Source organism: Diadema setosum, chromosome 15, assembly GCF_964275005.1.
Source record: "Diadema setosum chromosome 15, eeDiaSeto1, whole genome shotgun sequence".
Classification (NCBI taxonomy): domain Eukaryota; kingdom Metazoa; phylum Echinodermata; class Echinoidea; order Diadematoida; family Diadematidae; genus Diadema; species Diadema setosum.
In genome coordinates, this window is record NC_092699.1 from 1104918 (window position 1) to 1121037 (window position 16120).

Consider the following 16120-nt stretch of genomic DNA (forward strand, 5'->3'; position numbering starts at 1 on the left):
GTCTTACATGCCCAGGGAAGCCACGACTTCCGCAGAGACCTGTCGTTACCATCATTAGCACTTTGATCTAAATGAAAAACCGTGGACGAAACGTTTAATATAGAAAGGATGTAAGCACCATGAGATTTGATATGATGTTCTCTTTTGGAGAGTACACAGTCTCATCCACGCATCACTTTAGCTACACCGGTACAACCGAAACAATCTGATATGCCCCTAGCAATTACGACGTACAATGGGGACAAAATCTGGTGATTTTTTTTTTCATAATGTCTCGTCAAAATTGCCTAAAATATTCTAGATCCCTCCAATTTAGGGTTCGTTTTGTTTTTTATCAATCCTTTCATCTCCATAAAGAATGGTAGGACGAGTAACTCTTGTCACCGGTTCTACGAGTGGAATAGGCCTCGGTATTGCACGGGCACTGGCAAGTAAGGGAGATTCCATTCTGCTGACGGGTTTTGGCAGCGAAGATGTGATACAAAACACAAGGAGGACTTTCAAAGGTATGCAACAACAACAACAACAACAACAACAAAACAACTTTGCCGTTGATTTGTAAAAAAACCAAAATGATCCCTGTGATATTATATATATATATATACATATATATATATATGTATGTATATATATATATATATATATATATATATATATATATATATATATATATATATATATATTCAAACTGACGTGTTTGTATATGTTGAGTTTCTTTCATGTTTGATATCTTGAAAATGCAACCATCAACCCCTTCTGACAAGTAATCATTATTTGACATTTCGACGAACAGAATGGCCTTATACTACTCGTATTCAATGATATCAAATCACGAGAACCAAAAGAAACCATGCGGAAATTTTCTCAGTGTTCACGACCGATTCTTATGAAACAGTTTTCACAACAGGTAAAGGTGCTTGACATGGAAAACAAATAAAACATAAAGACATTTGGTTTGTCACCCAACTTTGGTCCAGCATGTCCAGAATACGAGAAATATACGAAGGGACGTTTTCTTTTTTTAGCCCTCTCCCCCCCCCCCCTCTCTCTCTCTTTCCTTCTAATTCCAACAATTTATCTATACCTCTCCATGTTCCTTCTTTTCTCATTTGTTTCTCATTTGTTTGTTGTTTCTAATATTTTGTACCTTGCAGGGATTTGGAATGTCTGTGAACCACTTTAGGGGTGACTTTTCTCGACCAGACGAAAGTCGATGGGTTGTGCCAGGAAATCAGAAAGATCCATCCAGGGGAATCGACATTCTAGTCAACAATGCTGGTTAGAGTTGAATCATGAGAAAAAATCTTTATAGGGAAATCATTATATTGCTAATAAGTATAAAATAAGTGTAAAAATCAATGAAACCGGAAAAAAAATCTCAGCAAGAATCTATCCAAGATAGTGCGAAGTTAAGACTCGAAAACAAGAAAAACGAAATATTTAATATGATGAGGAAAGACATAACTGATTATTTTAGTTATTGGAAGTTGAGTTAATCCAAGATCGTCTGAGGGGATCAAAATTTAAAGGGATGGTGTATTAATGGGTGAGAAGGGGATTCAGATTTTAAGTTTTTGCGAGATAATTAGAAACCACGTATGAAATGTTAGAGAGCATACAATTCTAAGAGAATGAAAACGAAAAGGCAAGGCATTCTCAAACTCTTGAGCCAACATGTGAGTTTATTACGAGGGAAGCTAAAATATGATTCTCTCATTGCTGCGTTTCTATTTTATTTGATGTTTACTTAGGTTTTCAGTATGTGAGCCCCATCAACGAGTTCCCTCTTGAGACGTGGACGTCGATGATGTCGGTGATGCTCACGGCCCCATTCCTGCTCATTAAAGAATTCTCCCAAGACATGAAGACTAAAGGTCATTAGAATCACACCATAATTTTTCCCAATATTACTCTGCAAAAAGTCCGGTGTTAAATATGATTAACACCGAGCTGGTGTTCAATTTCCGGTGCTCATTTGTGGTGTTAAATTAACACCTTCTGGTGTCATTTTAAAGTATAAAACTGGTTTTTTTTTTTATAGTTACTTATAGCCACTGTTTTTCTTGTTGATTTTGTACTTTAATAAGACGATCAAGAACTTTCCGATAAAGTGCTTGATTTTTTTTTCGAAAAAAAAAAAGTTATAAAAACATTTACACCACAAGCACCAGTTGGTGTGGTCTCCTATTGATGCTGAGCGGGTGTTGTACCACTGACATTAACACCAGCAATATCAAATCAACACCATGAGCTGTTATTGTTGAATTAACACCAGCGCAGTGTCAAAAATATCACCAGCTATAACAGTGTCAAATTAATACCATAAAGTGTCAGGTGAACACTTTTCAACACCATCACAACATACTTTCTACACTTGTCGGTGTGGTCCTCTATTGACACTTGATCAGTGTTAGATTTAACAGCCATGGTGTTCAATCTAACACCGATGTTTTTGCAGTGTATCACTTCCAATTACACTTGAAATGAGTAATTCACACTCTGATCTTTGACCATGTTGACGCTTTCTTTTGTTTGTATGTGACATAACAATGCATAAATAATTTCTTTGAAAATTTATTTATTTGAAATTAATTTATTTGAAATTGAATTGAATTGAAATTGAATTGAATTGAATCGTATCCTTGAAGACAAGTTGACGGTGTTTTTACATATACTTTTGATTGGTCCATGTGCTTTAGAATTAATTACATAGACTTGAATGCAAATTTTAAGTGTTTTTTATATTTCCCTATATACGCATGGCATAACTATGAAATGTCACTCTTTCTTCAGGGTGGGGTCGCATTGTGAACATGTCGTCAACCCATGGTCACGTGGCTTCGGTGAACAAATCAGCTTATGTCACAGCAAAGCATGGCATTCTGGGATTGACAAAGGTGAAATTTACCTTCTACATTCTGTGCATGCGTTAAGGTTATATTGTATACCAAGTGTCAACATTATGCAGCTATGTGTAATTCGAAAACTGTTGATTGATGCTATAATAATGGTAAAAAAAAGTCGAAATTTTACAGAATCTTCTGTAAAAGTCAAGATAGGAAGGAGTTTCCTGTCATACAATATTATTGTTTATATGAAGCACTATTGGTGACATGTAGAATGTCCTCTGAGAATGCGGGTTTGTTTGATTGCCTGTTCTCTTTTGTTTCTTTTGTTTTGTCCTTTTGTTTTTTGCTCATTATAGGTTAGATATGTTTTGATGATTTTTTTTTCTTTGTATGAAGAATTAGTGCAAGTGACTTTCCATCAACGTCAATTTTTGTTATAATCCATAGTTTATGATGACAAAAAAAATGTTTTGCTCATTAAACATGCTGAAAATTAAACTTACAGTATGAATAACTTGTTACACGTCGGAACCGAGTGGCCAAGTTGCGTACTATTTTCTAGACTATAGTGAACTGCGGTCAGGATAATACTGAAGTTCATTTCTTATCACCCATTCCTCTAGGTTGTAGCACTGGAATTTGCCCGGACCGGCATAACATGCAATGCCATCTCTCCTGGATGCGTGTCTACCGGATGTAGGTTTCATTTCTAAACTGTATTTCTATACCGAATTCAATGTATAAGACGAATTCCTTGTCATTTCATCCACTGATGCTAACATTCCTCAGTGTTTCTGAGGAGGTTGAGATAAGAGAAATCAATTAGCTGAGAGAAATTATGTCGCTTCCCTCGTTTTTCTAACATCAATATTTTCGAGATGCCCTGCGTGAGAGGGCCAGAAATTTAACTTGTGCTTCATTACCAAGTCATACCTACGATTTTTTCCAGAATTAAGAATTTGAATTTGAATTTGAGAGGATATTTTATTGATTAATATCCGTTGCAGCCCGCAGGCTGAATTGCGGACATTTTACAGAAATGAGCACGATTACTATAAAAACATGTACAAAATTGTATAAATACATAGCTGCATAAAATTTTTTTAAAATGAAGAATTTCTTGTTTTGTTGCAAGATTAGGTGAAGAATACATTTTTAATGTATTTGCGAACGTTGTGAGAACTTAAAATCTGAATCCACCCACTTGTCATTTCTTATTCTCGAACGAAATAGATTCTGAAGTGATCGATTGTGTGTCATAAACAGATATGTACATGGTTTTGATAGTACCAGTAATAATGATAATCAAAATAAAATGTAATCATTATTACTATCATCTTCATTATCACTATTAGCATTTTCATGATCGTTATTTGTTTTTTTAACCATTATCATCATTTACGTGACTTTTTCTTTGTCTAAAATATCATAATAACTGTAGAAGAGACACCTTGCTCTGTTTTATTTTCTAAGAATAGGATTTCTGTGTTCTACTGTTTTCTAGTATTTCTCCAACAAGCTGAGGAGCTCGCGGCCAAACACGGGATATATTTTCAAGACGGCAAGGTAAACCGACTGGACGTTGTTCCAAAAATTACAATTTTTGACATGATTATGCACTGAATTTCAATATCTGATTTCCCGCCCGCATCAGTTAATTTCCGAGAGATAAATCTAGTCGCGTTGTCGTATTGAAGATGATTCCTAAGTCTTTTGTGAGCTGTAAGTCATTTCAACAAATTACTGTATTCACCTGAGCTCTCAAGTTTGAGCGCTGAGAGAAAGGGTGTCCCTTTTGACGAAAGCGTAACTGTCAATGTATGTTCGGCATAAAATTGTAGTCTTATAAACTTGATTGCTATAGAGATTCAAATAAACCAATTCTAGGATTTGTATTAGGGTAAGTTTAAATAGCATGAAATCGACCGTGACAATTTTCTCTACTAGTAGAATTTATGTGATTTCTATTTTTTTTTTTCTTGATTTTATTGATGAGAACAAAAACGTTCCTTTTCACAAGTCACATGGCCTATCTCGACATAAAAAACAACAACAACAAACATTCTTGAAAACACTCAATGCCAGTAGAAATAAAAGATGTCTGATCTGTTTTTTTGCTATCGTACGCTATAATCGATACAATAATTATAGAATCGTACACTAATACAAAAAGAAACTAGAAAAGCAAAAAAAAACAACAACAACAAACAAACAAGGTATAGTCTTTCGTGCAAAAACTAAAAGTCGCCACAAAAAATAAACAAAAGCACACAAAACCCACGCTTCAATTTGAAAAGAAAAAAAAAAAATAAGCAGTGGTATCATTAAACTAGCTCATTGATGCACTCTCCGTTTCTTTTCCTGTACAATATTATGCACCAAGCTCCGGGCTGAAGGTGCCGAGTCTCCTGTCCCTTCAACATCGGACCGGGGGGGGGGGGGGGTACTCGGCGATGCAATCTTTGGAATAATAAAGTAAAACAGTCGGTTCATCAGAATAGAGGAGGATGATAAACGTCGTGTTAAAGAGGGAGAGAGAAAGAGAAAGAGAGAGAGAGCGAGAGAATTAAAAGAGATGGAGACACGAATGAAGAAGAAAAGACTGACGGGGTATGAAAAGCGGAAAGAGGAAGGTGGGGAAAGAGGGTGGAGAAATAGGAGCAGACCCTTCCCTATCCCACACCCCTCCATTATGTAATACTCTCTCAACAACTTGAATTTATCTTCTGTAGAGATAATGTTTTCTACTTTTTCCACTTTGCCTAATGCAGATCGAATTTGAGTTTGCTTATGGCTATTTCCTCTTCAGTCAATCTGTATTTTCTCACATACTGCACAAATTGTTGCCTTTGGGGACATAAATGTTTATACATACAGCTTGAAATGAATTGCATACCTAATAATATTATGAAATGATAAATTATTGATGTAAGTGCTATTATTTCTGAAGATAATGAAAGCAGATATTTCATGCACTATAACATGGATAATTGTTCTAGATAATACAAAGAGAGAGACGGACCACAGTGAAGATATAGTTATACTATCATGACTATACAGCTAGGCCATACGGTGCTCACCGAAAGTATTCTGAAAGTGAATAATGTGTTTTTCCTTCGTGTGTTTGATTTCTTTTCCATGCGTATATGTCAACTGATAAATGACTGACGGAATGTATGTTTGCCTGTCTTAGCAGTCAGGGGCGGATCCAGGGAGGACAGCAACCGGCGTACGCCCCCCCTTTATTTTTTGTTGAAACAAAAGAAATAAAAAGAAAAAAATGGGGGAGGGGTGCGTGCGCCCCCCTTTATTTTTGTAAACACGCCCCCTCTTTACGGAATTCCTGGATCCGCCCCTGGCAGTTGTTTCTCATTTGCAATGCAGCTGAAATCAGTGACGTTCCTGTGATATAGCTCCTTGCACATGCATGTGATTACGTCCTGTCCTTTCTACTGAATTTTTTATTTTTCGAATATCGCGCCAGGAAATACTTCTTGAGAAGCACCCAAACAAGGCGTGCGCTACCGAAGAGCAAATCGGTGAGGCCGTCAACTTCATCTGCTCCCCAGCGTGCGACAACATGACGGGATCGGCGCTCATCATCGACGGCGGCTGGACTGCCGTTTGATGAAGGAGACGAGATCGTCCAGTCGATCCCTTTTTATGAATTACAAATATGAATTACTCGCACAAGTATGTGAAAAATCTATATTTTCACATAGACACCGTAAAAGTCAATCGATTGTAGTATACTGTATCACAGGATTATCTCCATGCCAGCATTCAATATTTTAGGGTAGTAAGTCTGATACGAATAGGATGATACTAGACTGATACTTAGTAAGAAGCTTGCATGGATTTGATTATTATTACAATCGTGGTTGTTGAGATTAGTCAAGCGTCTGGCCTTTTCACGAAGTGTTCATGTCGATACCTCATGAATTTTGTACTTTCTTTCTAGACTTTGTATTAAGCGTTGTAATCGAGCCGGGTTTATAAATGGAATGTAATTGAAATTATATCGATCAACAGTAAAGTTGTTCCAGCATTTGGGGATTGTTGTTATCATGTGAGAATCATGCTGTGGAATTATTACACATGTACTTTTCTATTTTTAATGTCTGTATAGTCTTTTCACGTTGGTCTGCTCGCAGTTAATGTACACACCTTAAACATAATAATATTGTCTTTTTTATGCTGTACAACTTTTTGTTTACTTACAGTGTAGGCCTACTAATATACTGACAAAGTGTGTGTGTTACTGTACGAGATTTTTTTTTTTTCTCAGGAAGAAGAAATATTTGTATCATGAAATAGGGTATGTCAATAAACCTCATGAAATATTTTTACTAAGTCATGTTGTCGAAGTCTGCACAGTCTTTACATTGATTAGTTAAAGTTGATATCAATACATTAATGGTGAGTGAAGCGTGTGGCGGTATAGTCTTACTACAAAAGTGTGTATTAGATGATTTAGGTATTATTTATGGATCTGAGATGTTAAGATACGGGTCTATGTATGACTATTTTTTTTTTTCGTTGGTGCGTGTGGGGTGTCTGTGTTGGATATGAGTCTCGTGCTTTGTTTTTGCACCTTCTTTAGTGCAGACATAGGAAACCATCCGTTCGCCCCTTGAATTTTAAAGCTTAAAGGCAAAGTTTCCCCAAGAATATGCATTACTGTCAAATAAAATGAACAGGCTGTAGCAATATATGTATAACACATCAGTGAAGTTTGACGAAACCCGGACAATCCGTTCAAAGGTTAGTACAGTATATTCTTTTTATGCATTTTTAGAGTTTCGGTGCGGCCATATAGCTGGATGCGAAAATTAAAGCACAAAACAATGTAAGGAACATATAAAGTGGCATATAAAGAGAATTACGCAAAATTTTAAAGCATGAAAAACAGAATTAACTAACCTCCTTCAGAAAGCACGGAGAATGGTATATTACTCGCAGCATATATGTCAGTAACACGTCAAAGAAATGTATACTTTGGATTTTCATACAATGTGAAGTTTTGTGGAATTTTCTTTTATATTTCCTTGCTTGTGAAGAACAATTCTTAAGCTATGACAAGAGAAGTGAATAGCTACATGTCAGAGTTCATTACATCAATCACAGGGTGTGACTTCGCGGGGTTTGACGTTTCCATTTTATCTTTTTGATATATAATTGTTTGAACGTGACCTGGAGGCATTTCATCGAATAGAAAAGGCTAGAATTCCCTCTGTTGTGATTGTGATGCATACAAATTCTTGCTTGTATGACGGAATGTGCTGTGGACCGCACTATTGTATTGATATCAGAAGTAAATGTTATATCATTAGTGTTTTTATCTGAACGCTATCTCCTCTCGTAGACTCAGCGTGCGTCTGGTACTGGCCTTAGATAAATCCCAGATCGATGTAATTCCATTACCAAGTTCAGGCTATGCAGGAGATCATACACAAACCTGATATCCAAGTCTCGAGCAAAGGTCATATAGCGTAGTCTCCAGAATAGAGTTGTACGTACATTACTGACAAGGTCGAGTACCGATTGGCAAGAATGGTAGTATACACCGACAACTTTGACTGAAGGGACCAATTTGGAATCAAGCAAGTATTATTGTAAGCTCATCCGGTTTATGCCCTTTATGCTCGGCACTCATTTCATGAAATTTGCAAACTTTGGGAAGAAGAGTGTATTCTAAAGGCAATCGATATATAGGTCGGTTCCATCATAATGCCATGTACCGGATGAACTAAGGGATGTACGGAGCAGCTCTGTGTTAAGACCCCATTTACACATACGACTGACGCCCATTACGTGCCGATCAAATCATTTTCTGCTTGTAGTTGCGGATTCATTTTTATTTCATTTTCTTCCTTGTCTTATTGAGTTTCATCTGGAAATAATTTCCATGCACTTTCATGATTATAGTTGTCGCTACTAGCATACTCACATCACCAATATTTTGTAATAGGTTAAATACTATATATTATTACAGACTCGACTGCATTCATGTTCACTAGTCTAACAGCTGCAAGAAGTGCACATGCAGATACAAATTAGAAAGAAAAAAAATATTGATCAGATAGCCTTATCTGCCTTGGATGGCCGCGTCCCCGCAAAGAGCTGTCATTACCAGGATTAACACTTTGGTTTCAAAAAGACATTGTTGATGAAACATGCATTCCGTCCAAGTTGTGAACACCACAGATGATTTAAAGTGATGTTCTCTTTTTTTTTCTTTTTTTTTTAAAGAGTACATATTCACGGCATCACATTAGCAACACCGTGACCACTGGAACACAATCTGACGATGGGTTCTAATATTACATGGCCAAGCAATTACCTCAAATCATGGGGTCCAAACCAATATTGAAATATTTTCGTCAAAACTGCCAAAAATTGTCAGTCCTCGAAATTAGCCGTGCCCTATCTTAATCATCAATATTTTTTCACCGCTAAAGAATGGCAGGACGAGTAGCTCTTGTTACCGGTTCTACGAGTGGAATAGGCCTCGGTATTGCACGGGCACTGGCAAGCAAGGGACATTCCATTCTGCTGACGGGTTTTGGCAGCGAAGATGTAATACAAAAACACAAGGAGGACTTCCAAAGGTATGCATGCCCTATCACAGCGAGTAAAATCACTATTCCATTGATTTGGAAAAAAAAAATCAATATACATATCATTCCTATGTATATATATATATACATATATATATATATATAAACATATATATATATATATATATATATATATATATATATATATATATATATATATTTATTTATTTATCTATATGTATGTATATATATATGTGTGTGTGTGTGTGATATTTAATATTGAGTAAGTAGTCCACGTGTTGGTGTAATGGTATAAAAAATAGAGCAGAACTCAAGTTCATGCTGTCAATACCAGCAGTTTATTTTGACACAAAAATTTTCGGGCGATTCGCTCTTTCTCGGGTGTTCTTTAATCAATACGATACACTTGAGCAAGGATGAATCGCCTGAAAATTTGTTTGTCAAAATAATTTGTTGGTATTGACAGCATGAACTTGAGTTCTGTTCTATTTTTGATATATTTTGTGCATGTATTTATGTATTATGTATATATATGCATATATATATATATATATTATACACACTGCTGATATGATGGTTTTGTTTTGCTATTATCTTTTTATTTTTTTTTTACAAGTTAAAATACTGTACAACTCTTCTCAAGTGATCATTGTTGGGCTTGGTGACGAAACGAAATCGTCTGATGTTAGATATTGAATTCAGAAAATAATGGAAACTATATAAAAATTCCACGATATTTGTAGTTGCACCTGGAAAACCTTTTTAAAGAAAATTTCGTATGTTTGTTGTTGTTTTTTTTTTTTTCTCAACATATAAGGTGCTTGACATGGAAAGAAAAAAAAAATAAAACAAGGATATTTGGTCTGTCCAGACTTTAGCCCAGGATGTGGGAATAAAACAGAGGGACATTTTTGTCTTTTCCACCCTCACTCTCCCTCCCCCCCCCCTTCCCTGCCCGTCCTTCTCCTTTTCTGTTCATCGTGTTCATTCTATGCTTGTTTACTTGCTTTTTCTGTCTACTATTTCGTACCTTGCAGGGATTTTGGAATGTTTGTAAGCCACTTTGAGGGTGACTTTTCTCGACCAGATGAAGTCGATGGTTTGTGCCGGGAAATCAGAAAGATCCATCCAGGGGGAATCGACATTCTAGTCAACAATGCTGGTTAGATTTGAATCATGAGAACAATATCATCATAGGGAAATCACGTTATTGCTAATTAATGTGAGACCTTTAAAAGTCATTGGATAAAAAGCAAAATCTGCAAGAATCGATCCCAGATGATGTGAAGTAAGATCCAGGAAAAAAACAAGCAAGCAAACAAACAAACACGAAATATACGACATGAAGGTAAACTGAGCAACAACAAAAAATGAAAAAAGAAAAAAAAATCACGTATCACAATTCAAATTTAGAAAAATGTAGTCTGTTATAACGCAGTGGAGAATCCAGGGGGGTAAGCACCGTCCGGGTATCCCCTCCCCTATATCTTTTGTTAAAACAAAAGAAATATAAAAATGGGGGAGGGGTGCGTGCGCCCCCTTTAATTTTGTAAAGGCGCCTCTCTTTGAGGAATTCCTGGATCCGCCCCTATAACGATTGAGTATGACATCACATAATAGATATTGGGATGCTGAAATCGAATATTAAAGCAGACTCCTAATCAACATGATCAAGCATGCAAGTAACATCTCTAGGATGATTTAGGTTATCGGTTTGTTGTAATTTTGGTCTGCTCTTATTCCGATCAAGGTTTTCAGTATGTGAGACCCGTCGACGAGTTCCCGCTCGAGAAGTGGACGTCGATGATGTCGGTGATGCTTACGGCCCCGTTCATGCTCATCAAAGAATTTTCACCAGACATGAAGAGCAAAGGTAATCAAAACAACACATCTACAGCGCTGTTACTGATTACCACCATAACGTCCTATACTAATCACTTTATCATCATGTTTTTTTTTTTGTTTTTTGTTTTTTTACAAATGAACTACATTCAAAATCATCCTTGAAACAGTAGTTGATTCAAGCTTGCATATTGTTATAATGCATGTTCTTTTTGCGTATGACTACGAATGATTCCTTCAAAATTATACACAGGACAAAGTGTAATTTGTGGAAAGTTTCTAAGAAGTGTTGTCTGCAGCGAACCCAGAGATAATTAATGGTCGCCGTTTATTTCAAATTTATTTATTTGCATTTGATATTTGAATTGAAATTGAAAAGGAAATTAATCTTGGCTACGAAGACAAAGTAAACGTCGTCTCGAATGGTTTTATTGCCCATATGTTATGTTGTTAAAGAGACTCAAATGCAATAATTTATAGTTTTTTCCCTCTTTTACGCATTACAATAACAACTAATATCACGAATAATCTTCAGGGTGGGGTCGAATCATTAACATCTCGTCAACTCATGGTCACGTGGCTTCGGTGAACAAATCAGCTTACGTCACAGCCAAGCACGGCATTCTGGGATTGACAAAGGTGAACATTCTCTTGGTCATTATTTGGTATGTAAAGATCATCTAATGTAGGCCCTATCTAAGGTATCTAATGTCAAGGTTATGTATGGGAAGGTATGATGCGATCCAAATACTGAGACATGCTGAAATGGCCATAAAAACGAAATTTTGAAGAATAATGAATTCATATTATAATAAAGGTCGAAAAGATTTTTCGTAATGTACAAAATAAAGACAAAAAGTGACATGCAGATTATTCTCTGCAGAGTGCATGTATATTTTTAAGTCTGATTTTATATGATACATATTACATTCCATAATGTATGACATAATTTTTATATGAATAACATTTTTGGGGGGGAGGGGAGGGGGTCATATTTCAATCCACGTCATGCTTTGCCTTTATAATAATGATGTAGACGGAAACATGTTAAAGGACAAGTTCTTCATATACATGTGGATTGAGTGAATGCAACAATATTAATAGAACACATCAGTGAAAATTTGAGGAAAGTCGGACAATCCGTTCAAAAGTTATGAATTTTCAAAGTATCTGCGCAGTCACTGCTGGATGAGAAGACTTCTACAGTGTATGATGTCACATGTGTACAACGATATAAGGAAAATAAAAAGAGAATTTCAAAAAACTTTACTTTTTGAATAAAGCGCCCATTTCTTCGACTTGTTACTGACGTATGTTAACGGTAATATTATTCCCCCTGCCTTCTGAAAGAGAGAAGACGAGTATTCTTTTGTTATGCGAGAAAAGGGAAAAATGTTGATTTTTCTTTATTCTTTCTTTATATCGCTGTACACATGTGACATCACAAGTTATAGTAGTCTTCTCATGCAGCCGTGACTGAGCAGAAACTTCAGAATTCACAACTTTTGAACGGATTGTCCGATTTTCCTCAAACTCTCACTGATGTCTTCTACTAATATTGCTGCATTCACTCAACCCACATGTCTATGAAGGTGAACTTGTCCTTTAAGGAATCGTATTGCTAGTCACGAAAAACAAATATCAGGGATGTGCACTTGCTCTGAAAAAGTCGTTGCAACCAAGTTGCGTATTTCTACTGACGTGAACCAGGAAAATACTAAAGAGCAATTCCTGTCACTTACCCTGATAGGTTGTAGCACTGGAATTTGCCCGGACCGGCGTAACATGCAACGCGGTCTGCCCTGGTTATGTGTCTACCGAATGTAAGTACATGACTTCATGTAACATCATTCAGTTTTCTTAGTCATCACGTTCATGGTGAATTTTATACTGTATTAGTCATCATCACCATCCAGTTCATCAACTATCCCCTCAAATAAACTCATTGACTCGCTCATAAATAGTTTCTTTGTTGTTGTCGTTTTATTTGTTTCCCTTTCTTGTCTGCATTTTTGACGGCGCATGACATAAGACTAATCGTTGTAAACTAAATGTTGTACCAAATCTGTGCTACGTTTGAGTGAGATATATCAGAGTACATCATTTACAGCTATTTGACGGTGATACCAACAAGTTGGAGGTTTACTCCTGTCTCTGAAGCAATAATGTTATGTTTCTTAATTGAAAATGTTGAGGCTTCTTTTTGTGTGTGTGTGTGTGTGACATTATCTTTGTCTATAGATTCCTTTACAATTCATGCGGCTTTCTGGGTATAATCTTTCTGTGTTATATTGTTTTCAATAGTGTTTGTCAAGCAAGCCGAGGAGCTCGTAGCCAAACACAAGATATCCTTCCAAGAAGCCAAGGTAAAACGGACGGGATAACGCTCTCTGAATTACCGTGAAATAAGCCCCGAGTTACGATACAGTGCACTCCCGTTATAACGAAAACGGTTAAAACGAAATTCCGGTTACAACAGAGTTAAAAATCAGGCCGTAACATTATCTGCTCTATGTTGTTTTCATTGTTTATTTGTTCGATTATAATGAGGTTTCAATATAACGCAAGAAAATTGTCGGTCACGAGGACTTCGTTATAACGGGAGTCCACTCTGGTTTGACACCTGAATTCGACGTTCAGAGACAATAATACCTTACACAAGCCCCACTGTGGTTGTAAATACTTAAAGTCTGTAACCCTTTTTGTGCCGGGGACTTTGGACTGTGCATACAGTGCTATTGGGCATAGGGTACTGTAATCCGCACTCAAAGCACAAAAAGGGTTAACATGCACTCAGCCACTCCAACAATACAACGTTTATGTACTTTAAAGGGATCGTATAGTTTTGGTTGAGACCTAACTTCAGGTTTCTAACATTTTTTGGTGAGGTAATGAAACTCTTACGAAATATGAAAGAGCATGTAATATCAAGAGAGACTCAATGTTTGTTTGTAAAAAATTGATTTTGAAATTGCTGAGATATCCCAAACAGAGCAATTCTAATAAAAAGGTGGGACTCAACTTTAGGATATCGCTTTGTTTTACTTTGGTTCGGATGTCTCAGCCATTTCAAAACCGATTTTCATCTAATAAACTTTGAATTCCTCCTAGAATGTCATGTTCTGTATTATTTCATAAGTGGTTTCTTGGTATCTCGCAAAAAGTTAAAAAGCCCAATCCTCATCTCCACCAAATACATGTACTATAATCAGCCCCTTACGTCAAAGTTCTCAAGTTCTGTGTGCTGGAGAGAAGGAGCGCCACCTTTCGACCAGAGATTGATAACGTGTATAAAGTTATGGCACGTTTGTACAAAGGTACATTGTAATGTGAAATTTTGTTCAGTCGACCTTGGCACCTCTACGAGTAAAAGAACTGTCATAGCTTTCATTAATCAAGATCATAAAAAAGGTGACACACCATGCATCACAATATGGATGATTTTTAATAACCTCAGAGAGACGCAACTCCGAGAAGAAGTGGATGAATTAATGTGTGTTTTCGTCATTTTCGATTTCTTTTCTATTTAGTGTATTTAGACTCGCTTTAGATAAGTAAATGACTGGCATTATACAGCTAACTGTGTGTCATCTGAAATATTGTTGGTTCTGCAGGTAGTGTAGTCCCTTATTAAACATGCTTTCTTTGCTTTTGTTTTGTTTTGTGTATTTTTTGTTTACTTCCCTTCTACTGAAATGTTCGATTTTCGCGCCAGGAGGTACTTCTAGAGAAGCACCCGACCAGGGAATGCGCTACGGAAGAGCAGATCGGCGAGGCCGTCAACTTCGTCTGCTCGTCAGCGTGTGACAACATGACGGGATCGTCGCTCGTCATCGATGGCGGCTGGACTGCCGTTTGATGAGGGAGGTGTGATCGTTTAGTCGATCCCTCCTTATAGACTACAAACAGGAACTATTTGCAAATAAATGTGTAAATTATATTAATCGCATAAATAATGTGAAATATATTGTTTGTACCTATCACAATATATTGTTTGTATATATTATATATCACAATATATTGTTTGTATCTATCACAATCTTTCCGCCAAAGTTCGGTATAGGATTGTAAGTAGTAAGAAACTTGGAATACAAGAAGCTTGCATAGTGATTTGATTTTTATGACAATTCGGGTTAATGATATTTCAACCTCTTTTATTTCCATTTTTTCTACCCTTACTGTATGAATCGCATTTATGATGTGAAATATATTGTTTGTATCACAGTGAATTCTCTTTCTGCCAAAGTTCGGTTAGGGTTGTAAGTAATAAGGGTTTTCATAAGTAGTTAGTATAGCGATTTGATTGTTATGACAATCTGGGTTAATGATATTTCAACCTTTTTGTTTCCATTTTTTTCTACCTTTACTGTATGAATCGCATTTATGATGTGAAATATATTGTTTGCATCACAGTGAATTCTCTTTCTGCCAAAGTTCGGTTAGGGTTGTAAGTAATAAGGGTTTTTATAAGTAGTTAGTATAGCGATTTGATTGTTATGACAATCTGGGTTAATGACATTTCAACCTTTTTGTTTCTATTTTTAGGTCTTTGTTCCTTGATCTTCTATCTCCTCCACCCTCTTCCTAAATCATCTCTCTTTCCTATTTTTTAATTTACCTTTCTAAATTTCTGTCCAAGTATCCTTCGTTACTTCTGTCTCTCCAACATTAAAGTGATGGTATGGTTTGGGTTGAGATGGGGAATTCAGATTTTAACTTTTTGCAAGATAATCAGAAACCACTTATGAAATATGAGTTAAAGAGCATACAAATCTAAGAGGATTTCAAAGTTTATCTGATGAAAAAAAAAAAATCGATTTTGAAATGCCCGAGATGTTAAAAAAAAAC

At 36.2% G+C, this 16120-nt stretch overlaps 2 protein-coding genes across 2 annotated transcripts; both read left to right on the top strand.

The window, feature by feature from the left end:
- The first annotated feature begins 358 nt into the window (after nucleotides 1-358).
- Nucleotides 359-6477, top strand: LOC140239141 (D-beta-hydroxybutyrate dehydrogenase-like). Its single transcript, XM_072319025.1, has 7 exons — nucleotides 359-475; nucleotides 1155-1278; nucleotides 1752-1874; nucleotides 2794-2897; nucleotides 3473-3545; nucleotides 4354-4415; nucleotides 6334-6477. The coding sequence occupies exons 1-7, from the start codon at nucleotides 359-361 to the stop codon at nucleotides 6475-6477; spliced, it is 747 nt and encodes a 248-aa protein (XP_072175126.1).
- Nucleotides 6478-9311: 2834 nt separating this feature from the next.
- LOC140238760 (D-beta-hydroxybutyrate dehydrogenase-like) lies at nucleotides 9312-15131 on the top strand. Its single transcript, XM_072318655.1, has 7 exons — nucleotides 9312-9460; nucleotides 10468-10592; nucleotides 11181-11303; nucleotides 11808-11911; nucleotides 13023-13095; nucleotides 13577-13638; nucleotides 14988-15131. Exons 1-7 carry the CDS (start codon nucleotides 9312-9314, stop codon nucleotides 15129-15131), a joined length of 780 nt encoding a protein of 259 aa, XP_072174756.1.
- Nucleotides 15132-16120: the final 989 nt, after the last annotated feature.